We start from the raw sequence: 13,571 nt of genomic DNA, 5'->3' as shown, positions 1-13,571 counted from the left end.
CCACTAATGACAAAGAATGTCGGCAGCTGGCACGTTCGCTTACTACGCACGATCAGGCTCGCCACAAGCACACTCCTGAATGACGCTCATCCCCATCGTCATACGCCCCTGGAACAATCGTGTGACTTTGTGTGCTATTGTCTGGAACTGACCTTTCCTCTAAGTTCATAGCCAAGTACAACGGACCATACTAGGCCTGCGCCAGACATCGCCAGTAAACTAAATTGTTGAGCCTATTCAGCCAACTACAGTTAAACCTGCTTATAACGAACCTCCATATAAAAGATTCCTGGATATAACGAAGTTTTCATATTCCCTGCGGTCGCTTCATAGGAGCACATGTATTTGCGGCCTCTATGTAACAAAGTAACTGTGCGAGACAACCTTGATATAATGAATTTTCCCCATGGACAATCTTAGAATTTTGATGCGCATTGTGGCATTTGGGTACGAGCATACATCTTCCGCTGCTGCCCCGCTGCCGTCAAAGCGCGAAGCGGTGGTGGCAGGCACGCGTAAGACGGGCAGGAGGGCCTGCACCTTACGAGCCGTCGGTGCCCCCTTTTCGCCACCGCGGTCGCATGCGCGAGTGTGCCCCCCCCCTTTTCAAACCAAAATAAAAAAAACTACTTTTCGCGCATTGCCAGTGCCACGCTTTCATTTAGCGTCACATATGTGGGGCTGCGCTGCATATGAAGGGCGCTTTTTTTTTTTAATAGCGATAGGCAGTTTCGGCTGGGTTTCTGCCGCCTACAACACACACACACACACACACACACACACACACACACACACACACACACACACACACACACACACACACACACACACACACACACACACACACATGGTGGTTTAAACAACCAAAATACAAGGCAGTGCATCGCTACTGTCATCAGTAACGAGCAATCTACAGATGCTTGTGCACGAGCAGTTATCCTTTGATGGGGAGAATCGCGAGCCTTCCACTTTGACTGGAACGATTGCGTTTGCTCTTTTCACACAGTCCCTTCGCATTGAAACCGCACTGATACTCGGCAAGATAGCAAGCGCATCAGCGATTGTGACCGCCCTTAAAATCCAAGTTCATTACTCGAGCGATTTTCCCCCCTCCCAACGTTGTTTCATGCTCGTTCAAGACAGGTAGTTTACTTTCTGTTTAAGCATTCGATCGCAGTTCTAACACACGGGCGATGTTATGCACTTTCCAGGCGAAAGTGATGGGCTAACTCATGTGATCTCTGCTTTAGCAGCGTTCGCACGCTTTTACCCGCTTGTCAAAGTTACAATGTGCGGAGGCATGTTGTCGATTTGGACTTGTTGCCAATTAGGACTTGTTGCCGAACATGGCGGCCACAGCAAGAACCTGCCGAGAGTGTCCATATAATTGCTATAACAATCGTAATGCAGTTTTTTACTGTAAATGAGTGTTTGGGGTTATTAGCTCTGCCTTCAGTCCCCTTTTTGTTTATATTTTCCCAATTATTTTACAAATTTTTGTACCGAACTTACATATAACGAATTTTTCTGGGAATTTATCAATTTTGTTATATGCAGGTTTACCTGTATAGATTAACAGCACCACAGGCGTGAAGCTGTGCACGAAACTGTGCTGTCCTGCTTGTGCCAGGATGGCTCGTTTTCTGGCAAAACTGTACCTGGATGGCTCCTTTTTCACTGGGGAGTCATTGTAGTGACAAATATTGGCATAGCTAGAGCAACGACGAAGAGGACATTTGTTGTGGCTGGGGCTCGTGCTGCTACTGATGCTAAAACGACTGGCTGCTGTCTCGCTGCTGTTCGGCACATTAAACGGTTGCCTTACCTGGGCCTCTAAATGTATTCTTATACTTCATTGTTCATTAGATAACTATGAAACAACATCCTGCTAGCGCTTCATCAACCTAGCCAAAATAAAGGCTTTCATAATGTGACGTACCTCAGAATATGCTTTGAACGTTTTTTTTTTCTGCAGTTTTCACCATTAAAGTAATGAAAAAAAAATATCTCAGGAAAATTTGAAAAACAAGATTCTCAGTTTGCGTTCACACTTTTCTATTAGATTTTGCTTCACACCCGAAATTTCCGTATTCACACATCTCTGTTTATTACAAAATGTGGTAGGTAATACACGTCGCTATATTTACCGCAAGTCGACTGCCTTGTGCAACACATTTATACAATCAATGCCTCCTACAAAAACTATGCTGGAACATCAGCCGCAAACGTGCTGCCCTACCCTTAAACTTTACCCTCTTCCTTGGGTACGTAAGCGAGCATCTCCGACGGTCACCCCCTGCGAACTCATCAATGCTCTTACAGTCGCCTTTGAGCAGCCGTGATGTCACGTGACAGAGCAGTACGGTAATGTCACGTGACAGAGCAGTACGGTAATGTCACGTGACAGAGCAGTACGGTAATGTCACGTGACAGAGCAGTACGGTAATGTCACGTGACAGAGCAGTACGGTAATGTCACGTGACAGAGCAGTACGGTAATGTCACGTGACAGAGCAGTACGGTAATGTCACGTGACAGAGCAGTACGGTAATGTCACGTGACTGAGCAGTACGGTAATGTCACGTGACTGAGCAGTACGGTAATGTCACGTGACTGAGCAGTACGGTAATGTCACGTGACTGAGCAGTACGGTAATGTCACGTGACTGAGCAGTACGGTAATGTCACGTGACTGAGCAGTACGGTAATGTCACGTGACTGAGCAGTACGGTAATGTCACGTGACTGAGCAGTACGGTAATGTCACGTGACTGAGCAGTACGGTAATGTCACGTGACTGAGCAGTACGGAGGTGAGCGGTCTCGCGCGACGGCAGGTCGCAACAAGCGGCAGAAAGCATGGCCTCCGAGGTTAGGTGCTGACAGGAGGCTCCCAATTGTAAAGAGAGACACGTTCCAGGCATAGTTCTTTTAGGAGGCGTTGATACAATATTCCATTCCCTTTCTTTTCCACTAAAGCACACCTGCGAGCTGCAATATGGAAGGGATGAAACTACCCTTTGGGGTTGGTTAGAAAACAAATCTTGCAGAAAGACGGTGTGCAGAGCTTAGACAGATGCTGCTCATAGCAAATGTTGGTAATAATTTTCCTTTTCCAACATGGTACAGTGCTATACAGGACAAAGAAGCAAGGACAGGCAAGATCTTTTTTTCTGTTGTCGTTTCTTCACCCTATAACTACCAAGGTGCTGTTTGAATGCTCGTCTCACAACTGAATTGATTGCCTGACTACCAGACCACGGCAGTAAGGTAGCAGTGAAAGGATAATTGTGGATATGCATGTCAATCAATGGTTCACAGTTTTGCCAGCATAAAAGTCACTCGTTCTGCAGTCACAGGTGAAAAAGGTAGTGTTTGAGACCCTGTTTTCGAAGTCAATGGAGTTTCCAAGAGAAGGGTGTTTGTTTGAAGCAGCTAAACAATGCCCAATTGGCTTCACCTCATTTCAGCTTTAAAACTGAGTGAAAGAATTCTTTTAGCACTTTTAGTAGAAAAAGAAGACCTTGGAATCTTGCAGTGAATACTACAGATATTAACATGGCCCTTAATAGATGCCAATGACCAACACTCAAATACTCAACTTATTATGCCAATGAGGTGCTCTTTCTTATCCATCATTTTTTTTCTAAACATTTCATAACAATTGCCGACACACCATAATCTTTTTAATCAAGTACCCTTGCAAAAGCATGGGTACACTTGTGAGATCACTTACAAAAGTATTCCCCAAATTTGAAAAATAAAGAAAAAGGACAAGCTTGCAATGCTAAGATAATGAGAAATGAAAGAAGCAGCAAATAAGTTTTGCCAACAAACCTCTGCAGACGTAGAAAAAAAGATTTCTTTGGGAGGCTCATCAAAACACTGCCCAGCATGGTCAGCTTGACTCAGTCGTCGAGAGCGCAGAAATACTGAAAGCAACACAAAAAATCATGGAATGCCTTACAATAAACTTGAGGAGGCTCACTTCATGCAAGAAGCATGTAATAGGATTTTTGACAGTAACAGTTCACCAGGTGTAAACCAGATCCTCCCTATATGATCAGAATGAACACAGCCTACACACAAAAGCATTAGCAACAAAAGAACATGATTAGACAGAATGGGTTGCTTTTCATTATAAAAGTCTGACAATTAAGTATCTGGGGTTTCACGTTCAAAAGTCACCATATAATTAGGAGCGATGCTGCAGTGGAGAGCAGGGCATAGCCATGAGGTACACACTGGGCCCGTGCCACATCCCCCTCCCCCGAAATGTTTTTTCGCCATGGCATAGAGCGCGAAGATTAACTATTTCAAAGGGGTAACTCTCCTAAAATCAAGGATGTGCCTTCCCGGAAAAATTTCTGGCTATTGTACCCATGGTGGAGAGATTTTGAAATTTCGACCACACGGTGTTCTTTGACATGCTGATGCAGGCACCATAGCCTCCACTGAAGCAAGAATGTTGCCAACCCACAACCTTCAGGTTAGCAGCCAAGCAGTTCAACTTCCGGTCCACTGTAACAGATAAGTACTGTGCACAAGTGTAATGTAATGTTTACTGACCTATGCCTCAGGCACCCCCAACTCAGTCAGTATGATTCACAGAGTTCGTACAGGTTTCCGAAGCCAAAATGCAAGGATATTATAGGACTACCCAGGACATGTCACAGGTTCTTCAAGGACTAAAATTAGCACAAAATATTGAAATATATTTACTTCAAAATTTTCAAAATTTACTCAATTTTATTGCACTTATATAGTAGACACATATTGCGATTATAACGAACATATCTAGTTTGCACTATAGCTCCCTATATTTTTCACCAGCTTCACCGCACCCACAATAGGGAAGGAGCCAGCACTGAAGAGTATTACAAGTCTCTCACTTCGTTTGTTCGTGGTTTGATGCGGTAAAACTATTCACCATGCAGTTTTGGTTAGTGAAACCATATTAACTCAGGGCAAATTGCTGTTTTGGAAATGGGCAGTTTGGTCAGGTCGATGTCGATCCTTACGTGCCAGGTTCAAGGATTCTGAATCGGAGATTTCTGGAAAAGAAAGTAAAGGGGGTGTCCACTGATCTCTTTCTCCCCCTTTCTTCCTCAAAAAGAAAAATGGGGGTGAATATACTTGTATCTTTCAAAACTTCCTGTCTTGATAACACCTAGCGAAATCTATTTCTGTCAAAAGAATGTGCATATGTTTTCCTGGGACCCAAGTGAATGAGCCGGCTGCCGGGAAAGTGCAGGTTGAAGCTTCGCATAAGGACAACTGAAAACTTAATGCCAAAGTATAGCCAATGTACCCAGATTGAAAGGAACAACATTACTAGATTCTTCGGACAGGAACGCCAAAACGCCTTTAGCGTTTCTTTTTACATCTTTATCAGCTCTACCACTGCGTTAGCCGCGTGCCTTCGGCTAATAATCATTTCAGCACAACTGCGGATTTGCACTCATCGGCTGCGGAAAACGATAGTTCGGTTTTCATTCTGCGTGCGCTGGCTGATCACGTGCCTTCAAAACCATGTCATTTTTTACAATCTATGACCGCATCTGTCATGATTTTCTCCGAAGCATTTGTGGAAAGCAACGCTGCTTCAAATGATGCACTGAACGCACGTGCAGTTTCAAAGTTCTGTCAGTTACGTTGTCACCACAAATGATCATATCAAAAGCAACCGCGGTTCTATCCACACCGGTTGTAACAAACGATAACCGCAGTTGTGTCAGTGCGTGCACTGGCCGCACACGTCCTTCCAAGGCTTCGAGCACGCTGCTCTCGGCCTTTTTCCCACGGTTTCAGACTAAAGTTCATACGACTCGTTGCGGTGAAGAAAAGTGCTTGTAGCATCTGAATTGTGGCCCAATAAATGTTTAGATGAGCACCTCTTAAATTTTTTACAATAAAATGCAGATTGGGCTGCCTTTCTGTCAATGTGGCCACATCCCACAAAAAAATTTCAATTTCCGGGAGATTTTCCTGACAACCGTGTAAAGGTAAGAACTGGTCGAAATTTGAGAGACTTGGCAGGTATGCCAATCTACCACATAAATGAGGCCACAATGTGGATTGGGAGTGCTAAGGTAATTCAAAGATTTTCAAGGACGAGAAAAAAAGACTTCCAAGGGCTTTGAAAATGCATTTTTCAAATTAAAGGGTTTTCAAGAACCTGTACGTACCCTAGCTTCAGAAAAAAACATTTTCCTGACTGCGAAACTGATTCACAATTAGCAGGGTTGTCATTCCACACCTGATAAGAGCAGCACAACAGAAGAACTTTTCCTGAAAACGCAGCACCACACGATAAAACAAAGTTTGTCAATAACAATATCAAAGGAACTGCACTGGAGCGCTTATTTTGAGCCAATTGGTACATAATCGACGAAGTGATAAACAGCATGAAACACGGGGTAGTGAAAGAGACAGACCGAGTACCGACTTACAATCAAGAAAGGTTTCATTCCATACACAGGGGTATACATAGCACAAGCAATGTGAAAGGAGAGACAAGACATGGAACTTTTGTTCATGAAATCTTTGTATGCATCTGAAAAATTGTCAAGAAGCATTCATCTACTTCACAAATACCCAATTCCCTGGTGAGGAGCACTGACGAAGGCACAGTCACGCACCGATATCACCTTTCTTGTCAATGCAAAATGCCTTTTGGAATTCGTGTGCTGTTTTTTTTTTTTTATTCACTGGATGATATTAAGTTACACAAGCAGTACTCACCATGTCATGTTCGTTGTTGGCAGACAGCTGCTTCTCGCTCCTCGGGCCAAAATTCATGACGCCCATGGCAGTCCTGCCCATGGAGATGGACGGATGGATGGATATGACTGTACCTTTTAGATCGGGCGGTGGCTAGCGCCACCAAGCCGTAATACTTAATGAACTAAAAACTAGATTTATTTTTTTTCTTTAAAAAGTGAGTTTGAGGATTCGTACTTTGCAGTGAAGGGTTTAATTTTCACTCGTGCCTTGACTTTAGCCACCAATCAGATAACCTCCTTCTAGTTAGTTCTACCCGCTTAAAGTCTATTTTGCCATCATTGATAGAACATTGTCAAGTGTTCGGCAGTTTCTCCTTCCTCTCCACACGCACTGCATACCGTGTCTACCCCTTCGTATTCGGCCCGATATGTCTTTGTTCGCAATACTCCCGTCCTGGCCTCAAACAGTAGAGAACTACCACGAGTATTATCATATATCCTTTCCTTGGCTATTTCCTGCTTAAAAGTTCGATAGATCTCTAGTGCGGACTTCTTAGAAGTAGTGTCCAAAAGTAGTGTCTTAGAAGTAGTGTCCAAAAGTGACACCTGTTTCTCCATGACTGTCCTCAGTGGGCATTTTCGTGAAGATTAGGTCTTCCTCCCTGACCAGAGGTTCTGTAAAAAAACAGGACGCACACATGTTACACCTCACAAAGGAAGCAGTGGCTGCTTTTCATTCATTTCTCAGCTTAACAGCGGGATTTCTCGCCATTTACAAGAAACGCTGGACCAAAATAGCAGGAGCATATATGCTATATGCTACAACTGCTCAATGAAAGGCATGCTACTAAAGAATATCTTGTTTTCTTAGTTGATCGCAAAGAAAGTATTCAAGACTATTTTGAGCGAAGGCAGGATGCTACATTTGCTTGAAGGTAAGTGGTGGCATCTTGACCCAGGCGCCACATCTCATATTCATGACAAGGCAGTAAAAAAAATTTGGACACCGATTCCAGCACCTATTCTGTTGTGAAACTGTATGCTGTCACCTTTCAAGTAAGTGTTGCTAGGTTTCCTAAAAGGGGCTTTGAGCCGCCGACAAACACTTACTTATCAAACGAAGCATGATGTGGAGAGCATACCTTCAGAATACACTAGACATATATTATTGCACAAAATAGTAACAATACAACAAAGCACGGAGAAGCAACGACAGGAAAAAGTGTCTTTCTTGTTTCTTTGCCATTTGTTGTGCCATTAACGCTTCACATTGTGAGGGTGGCCGAGAGAGGGCGTTACGTGACGGCGTCATCATCATCGGGACTTGGCCGAGAGAGGGCACTACGTGACTGCGTCATCATCATCATTGGGACTGGAGTGGTGGGGGTTGCGTGTGTGGGGAAGGGAGAGTTCGGGCTGGTTGGAAGGAGTGGCGGTGGTCTGTACTGGAGGCGACGCCAAGCCCGCTCCATTAGGCCGTCGGCTGCCTTCACCAACTCGGCGAGGTCGTTGTAGGCATGCCCCTCCGCCAAATCTTGCAACTGAGGGTGCATCTGCCTCAGTACGCGCTGCACCTTCTCGGCTTCGGAGATTTCTTCCCCGATGCGGTCGTAAAAAGTAGCGATGGCATATATAAACTCTTTCAAATTTTCTTCCGGGTGCTGCGTGCGCTGTTCGAGCTCCGCCTTCAGGCGACGCTTCGCGTCAATCGACGAGAACTCGGAGCGGAAGGCGGCGGTGAATTGCTCCCACGAGTCGAACCCGCGCACGAACCGCCACCACAACTTCGCGCCACCCTCGAGGGCAGCCGGTACCACGTGTGTCAGTCGCTTATCGGCGGCGACCCCCGTCACGAGGCAGAAGTTCTCCAAACGTTCAAGAAACTCCTCCGGCGACTGCAAGTCTCTAGCACCGGAGTAGCGGGGGAAGTGCGCAGCGGCGAGCCGAGGCGCAGAGTTGTCGGTGGCCCGAGGGACCGCGCCAGTGTTAGCGGCCCCAGTCCATGCTCCCACGTGCGGAGCCGTGGGCAGCGGCGTCGCCATCACTCGATCGCGCACGACCGCCGCGATTCGTTCGCGCTCCATGGCGGAGCCGTCGGTGCCCAGCAACAGCTCTTCAACGAGACCTTGGAGCCTAGGCATGTCGTCCGCTGCTGTTGTCGGGCCTGAAGCCATCCCGGACGAGCCCCCACTTGTCACGCGCTAACCCTAAATCGCCCACCACACACCGCTACGTCTTGCCACTCCTTCCAACCAGCCCGAACTCTCCCTTCCCCACATACGCAACCCCCACCACTCCAGTCCCAATGATGATGATGACGCAGTCACGTAGTGCCCTCTCTCGGCCAAGTCCCGATGATGATGACGCCGTCACGTAACGCCCTCTCTCGGCCACCCTCACAGGTATCGGGCAACCTTCGAGTTTATGAGAATGCCCTTTGGAGTTGCCGGAAGTCCTGCCACGTTTCAGACCCTGATGGACCGACTACTGGAGGGAATTAATCACCAGTTTGCCATGGCGTTTCTTGATGATGTCCTGGTGTATTCGGAGACCCTAGAGGATCATCTTGAGCATGTTCGGGAGGTGTTGAAGCGGATAAGTTCGGCACAGCTGACCATTAACCCAGAGAAGGTGCACGTGTGCTGTCAATACCTTAAGTTCCTTGGCCATGAAATATCCCCCGGGCAGTGTAGGCCGGACAAGGAAAAAGTGCGAGCGGTGCTGGACTATCCTCAACCAACAACACTCAAACAGCTGCAGGCCTTCCTGGGACTAGCAGGCTATTACAGAGGGTTCATACCTCAGTTTTCTATCACTGCACGTCCACTCACAGAACTCCTTAAGAAAAAGCAACGTTGGCGGTGGGAGCTGCAGCAAGAGGAAGCCTTTAGAGCACTTAAGCAGTCCCTGGCCGACGATGTTGTTGTAAACTTGCCGGACCTCAACAGACCATTCGTGGTGGAAACAGACGCCAGTGGAGTCGACATTGCAGCGGTGCTTCTGCAGGCAGCCGAGAGTGATGCTCAACTGCGTCCAATAAGCTTCATTAGCAGGGTACTCACTGAGGCAGAGCAGCGCTATACAGTGCAAGAATGGGAGTGTCTGGCTGTGGTGTGGGCAGTGGACAAGTTCCGACCATACCTTGAATTCACCGAGTTTGAGGTACACTGTGATCACTCCTCACTATCCTGGATGTTCACCACAGACCAGGCCTCACCACGTGTAAAGCGTTGGGTTTTGCGGCTGCAAGGTTTCAACTGCAGAATCAAGCACAGGCGGGGTCTTGCAAATGTGCCAGCCGACGCCTTGAGCAGAGCTCCCCTTCAGCACCAGGAAGTTCCAAGCCCGAGTCTACACGAGACGCTGTTCCCTATGGCTGTTCCAGAGCCCAGCCCACAAATCAGCTTTGAGGCAGCTGCTGTAGCATCTGAAGTGGACGACACTACTGTCTTGAATGATGCAGGGCTCCTCGCCCAGGAACAAGAGCAGGACCCCATACTGTCAAAACTACGAACAGTGATGAAGGGAGGAAAGCTTCCGCCCACTGACAGTGATCAACCCTTGATAAAAGACCTGGCGGAGACGACCGAGATGGAAGAGAGTGGGTTGCTTGTACAGCACCGAGGGAACAGGAAAGTACCTTGGCTACCAAACCATCTCTGCAACTTGGTCCTGCGACTGTCCCATGACCACCCGATTAGCGGCCACTCCGGCTTTTTTAAGACCCTCAAACGCGTTTTTCAGAATTTCGTGTGGCTGGGTATGCGCTCGGACATATCCAAGTATGTGCGATGCTGCCAGGTTTGTCAGCGCACCAAAGCCCACCGGCAGAAGCCAGAAGGGCTGATGAGCAGTCAATGGGCCACTGCCCCTATGGAACAGCTCAGCGTGGACATAATTGGGCCCTTGCCTATGACACCTCGACGCCACAAGTACCTTCTCGTGGTGATTGACAAGTTCACCAAGTTCATTGAACTTTTTCCATTGCGGGCAGCAAACAGCAAAAGTGTGGTGGCCTGCATGATCCAGGTTTTTTGCAGACATGGCACACCTGCCTCCATTTCAAGTGATAGTGGAAAGCCGTTTGTAAGCAGGTTGTGGAAGGGCCTCCTTGAGCATTGGGGCATACAAGACCGACACACTGTTCCGTACCGCCCTGCCGGGCAAATGGTGGAGCGCCACAACGGCATTATCAAGCAGTGCCTTAGGGCTTATTGTTCCAACCACAAAGACTGGGACCAGCACATCCCTGAAATCGCCCTGGCCATGCGCACGGCTGAAAGCGTTGTCACGGGCTACACGCCTGCCTTCCTCTGTTATGGCCGGGAGCTGAGAACCCCATGGACACAGGCTGAGGCCAAAGACGACGCGGAGCCTCCTGCGACAGCATACCGTGCATTTGCTACTGAGGTCTCCAAGTGTCTGCAGGAGGTGCTTGACTTCTCCAGGACACACCAAAACCACATGTGGCGCGCTCAGAAGACTCGCTACGACCAGCACAGGCGGCCACTGACAATACAGGAGGGTGATCTTGTTCTGCTCGAAAGCCACTCCCTCAGCGATGCCACCAAGGGCTTCTCCTCGAAGCTTGCACCCCGACGTTCCGGTCCCTTTCGGGCAGTGAGACGTGTGGGACAGAATGACTTTGTTCTAGTGGACCCCAAAACGGGTTGTCGCCACGGTGTGAGACACGCAGATCAGCTGACACTGTACCATGACGCTGCAGGCGATGTGTAGTGGTGGCTTCACATTTTGAGGGGGGGGGGACCTGTGAGAGTGGCCGAGAGAGGGCGTTACGTGACGGCGTCATCATCATCGGGACTTGGCCGAGAGAGGGCACTACGTGACTGCGTCGTCATCATCATTGGGACTGGAGTGGTGGGGGTTGCGTGTGTGGGGAAGGGAGAGTTCGGGCTGGTTGGAAGGAGTGGCAAGACGTAGCGGTGTGTGGTGGGCGATTTAGGGTTAGCGCGTGACAACATAACACTCTGACGTGGTCATCACAGCAACAAAGACTTCAGTCAGTCCGTTGAAGACGCAACTCGTTATTTCAGCAAACTTTCGCCTAGAAAAGACAAGTCAAACTGCAAGCAATTTTCAAGGCATCTATAGGGTCCTACATAGCTTCTACTCAATGAAAATTAAGAATGTCATAAACCAAGCATACAAAGCTTTAGAAAATTTCATTGAGCTTGTGTCACCAATATACAATAAATGAATAAGTGAATGAAATTCTTTGAATTTATGTCACACTCAAAGATTTCGGTGCGACATTCAAAAATGAAACTTCAACCTTTATTTTCCCTGTTAATATTGGATTTATGACAGAGAAACTTATGGCATCAGAGTTCTCAAAAAGCAGTTTATCAATATAACCGAAGCCATTGTTTCTCTTTAACTACTTTATAAACTCTGCAATTATTTTCACGTCTGCTTGCTAAAATAAATACAGGTTTATCATGAGACTCAAGCAGTAGCAGAAAGAAGTAGGTAAATACCAGTTTGCTTTGCATAACTTCTTTCATTTTTGTGGTGTTTCGGTTTAGTTTTCATGGTTGCCAGATTCGGTTTCATGTAAAGCCTCTCAGGGGGCGCAACCATGTGTACATAAGCGCGGCATTGTACATAATAAAGTAGTTCTTGCTTGGCTACCAGCTGCTGCGTACCTCGTGTCGGCCAGCGCTTCAGCGCCGTGCCCACTGTGTTCTTCGTGCGGCACGTTCGCCGCATGATACATTTTGGCGACAAGGATCATCAATCCACGTGCATCAGGCGTCAAGGTGGGCATTCAGCCTTTTTCATCATGCTGTCGACTCAGCACCCGTGCAAGCTGTCCCACCACTACTGTATTTCCTGCTTACATTCTCACTTTTTGACACTTCGTGCCACTCCAGTCACGAGGCCTACCTACCGTATATACTCGTGTAAGGGCCGCCCTCGTGTAAGGGCCGCACCCCAACTTTGAAAGCGGATATTTCGAAAAAAAAAAAAACAAAAGTTCAAAATGTCCCGCCAGAAAAGTGTAGTTAGTTCATTTACAGCCAGATGGCGCTGCACGCTTTTCCGCTTTTATTCTACTTCCGCCGACGCGCCGACCACGCTGTTGACAGCGCGCCGCCATATTTGCCTTGTGCGGCCTCTTTGTTGGCATCGTTCCTAGCATCGTGTCGATACGTTGGCAGCGCGACTTCAGATCGGTGTCGTCGGTGTCACTTTGTTGGTTGTAGTGAACCCTGCAGAAGCCAGCGCACGTGACGGACGATGGGCCGGCATCTGAGATCATTCACTGCAGCATTTAAGCTGCAAGTGATTGACTATGCCGAGGAGCACGGGAAGCGGGAAGCTGGACGAAAGTACGACGTCGATGAGAAGCGCGTGCGTTACTGGATGAATCAGAAAGATGCCCTCGCCGCTACTAACAGGAGCCGAAAGGCGTTTCGCGGGAAAAAGTGCAAGTACCCGCAACTCGAAAGCGAGCTCGTCAACTACGTCGTCGACACACGAAGGGACGGCTACGCCGTATCGACTGACATGATACGCGTCAAAGCCCTCAGCATCGCTCGCCACATGGAAATACCCCCGGCACAATTCAAGGCAAGTCGGGGCTGGGCTACGCGGTTTATGAACCGTAACCAGCTTTCTATTCGGCGCCGAACGACGATTTGCCAAAAACTGCCGCGCGAGTACGAAGACCACGTCATTAAGTTTCATCGCTTCGTGAATGCTCTCAGGAGGGAGCATGAATACGACCTGTCCCAAATTGGGAATGCGGACCAGACACCTGTGTGGTTCGATGCACCGGAAAGCACCACAGTGGATTTAAAAGGTGCGAAAAGTGTGTCTGTGCGCA

The 13,571-nt window shown here is 47.8% G+C and overlaps 1 protein-coding gene across 4 annotated transcripts in view; it reads right to left on the bottom strand.

Annotated features, from left to right (window-relative positions):
- Positions 1-13,571, bottom strand: part of LOC142786321 (uncharacterized) — a 286,022-nt gene that overhangs the window by 67,599 nt on the left and 204,852 nt on the right. For all 4 annotated transcript variants that reach the window (XM_075883956.1, XM_075883957.1, XM_075883958.1 and 1 more), the window contains exons 18-19: positions 6,741-7,396; positions 3,834-3,928 (exon numbers count right to left, since the gene is read on the bottom strand). In XM_075883956.1, coding sequence (XP_075740071.1) covers positions 7,302-7,396 — 95 coding nt within the window. In that variant the 3' untranslated portion in view covers positions 3,834-3,928; positions 6,741-7,301. The remainder of the gene's footprint in view (positions 1-3,833; positions 3,929-6,740; positions 7,397-13,571) is intronic.

This window comes from Rhipicephalus microplus, unplaced genomic scaffold (assembly GCF_043290135.1).
Source record: "Rhipicephalus microplus isolate Deutch F79 unplaced genomic scaffold, USDA_Rmic scaffold_22, whole genome shotgun sequence".
Lineage (NCBI taxonomy): Eukaryota > Metazoa > Arthropoda > Arachnida > Ixodida > Ixodidae > Rhipicephalus > Rhipicephalus microplus.
The sequence above is the reverse complement of the archived record's forward strand: the minus strand, read 5'-3'. Positions and strand labels throughout refer to the sequence as shown.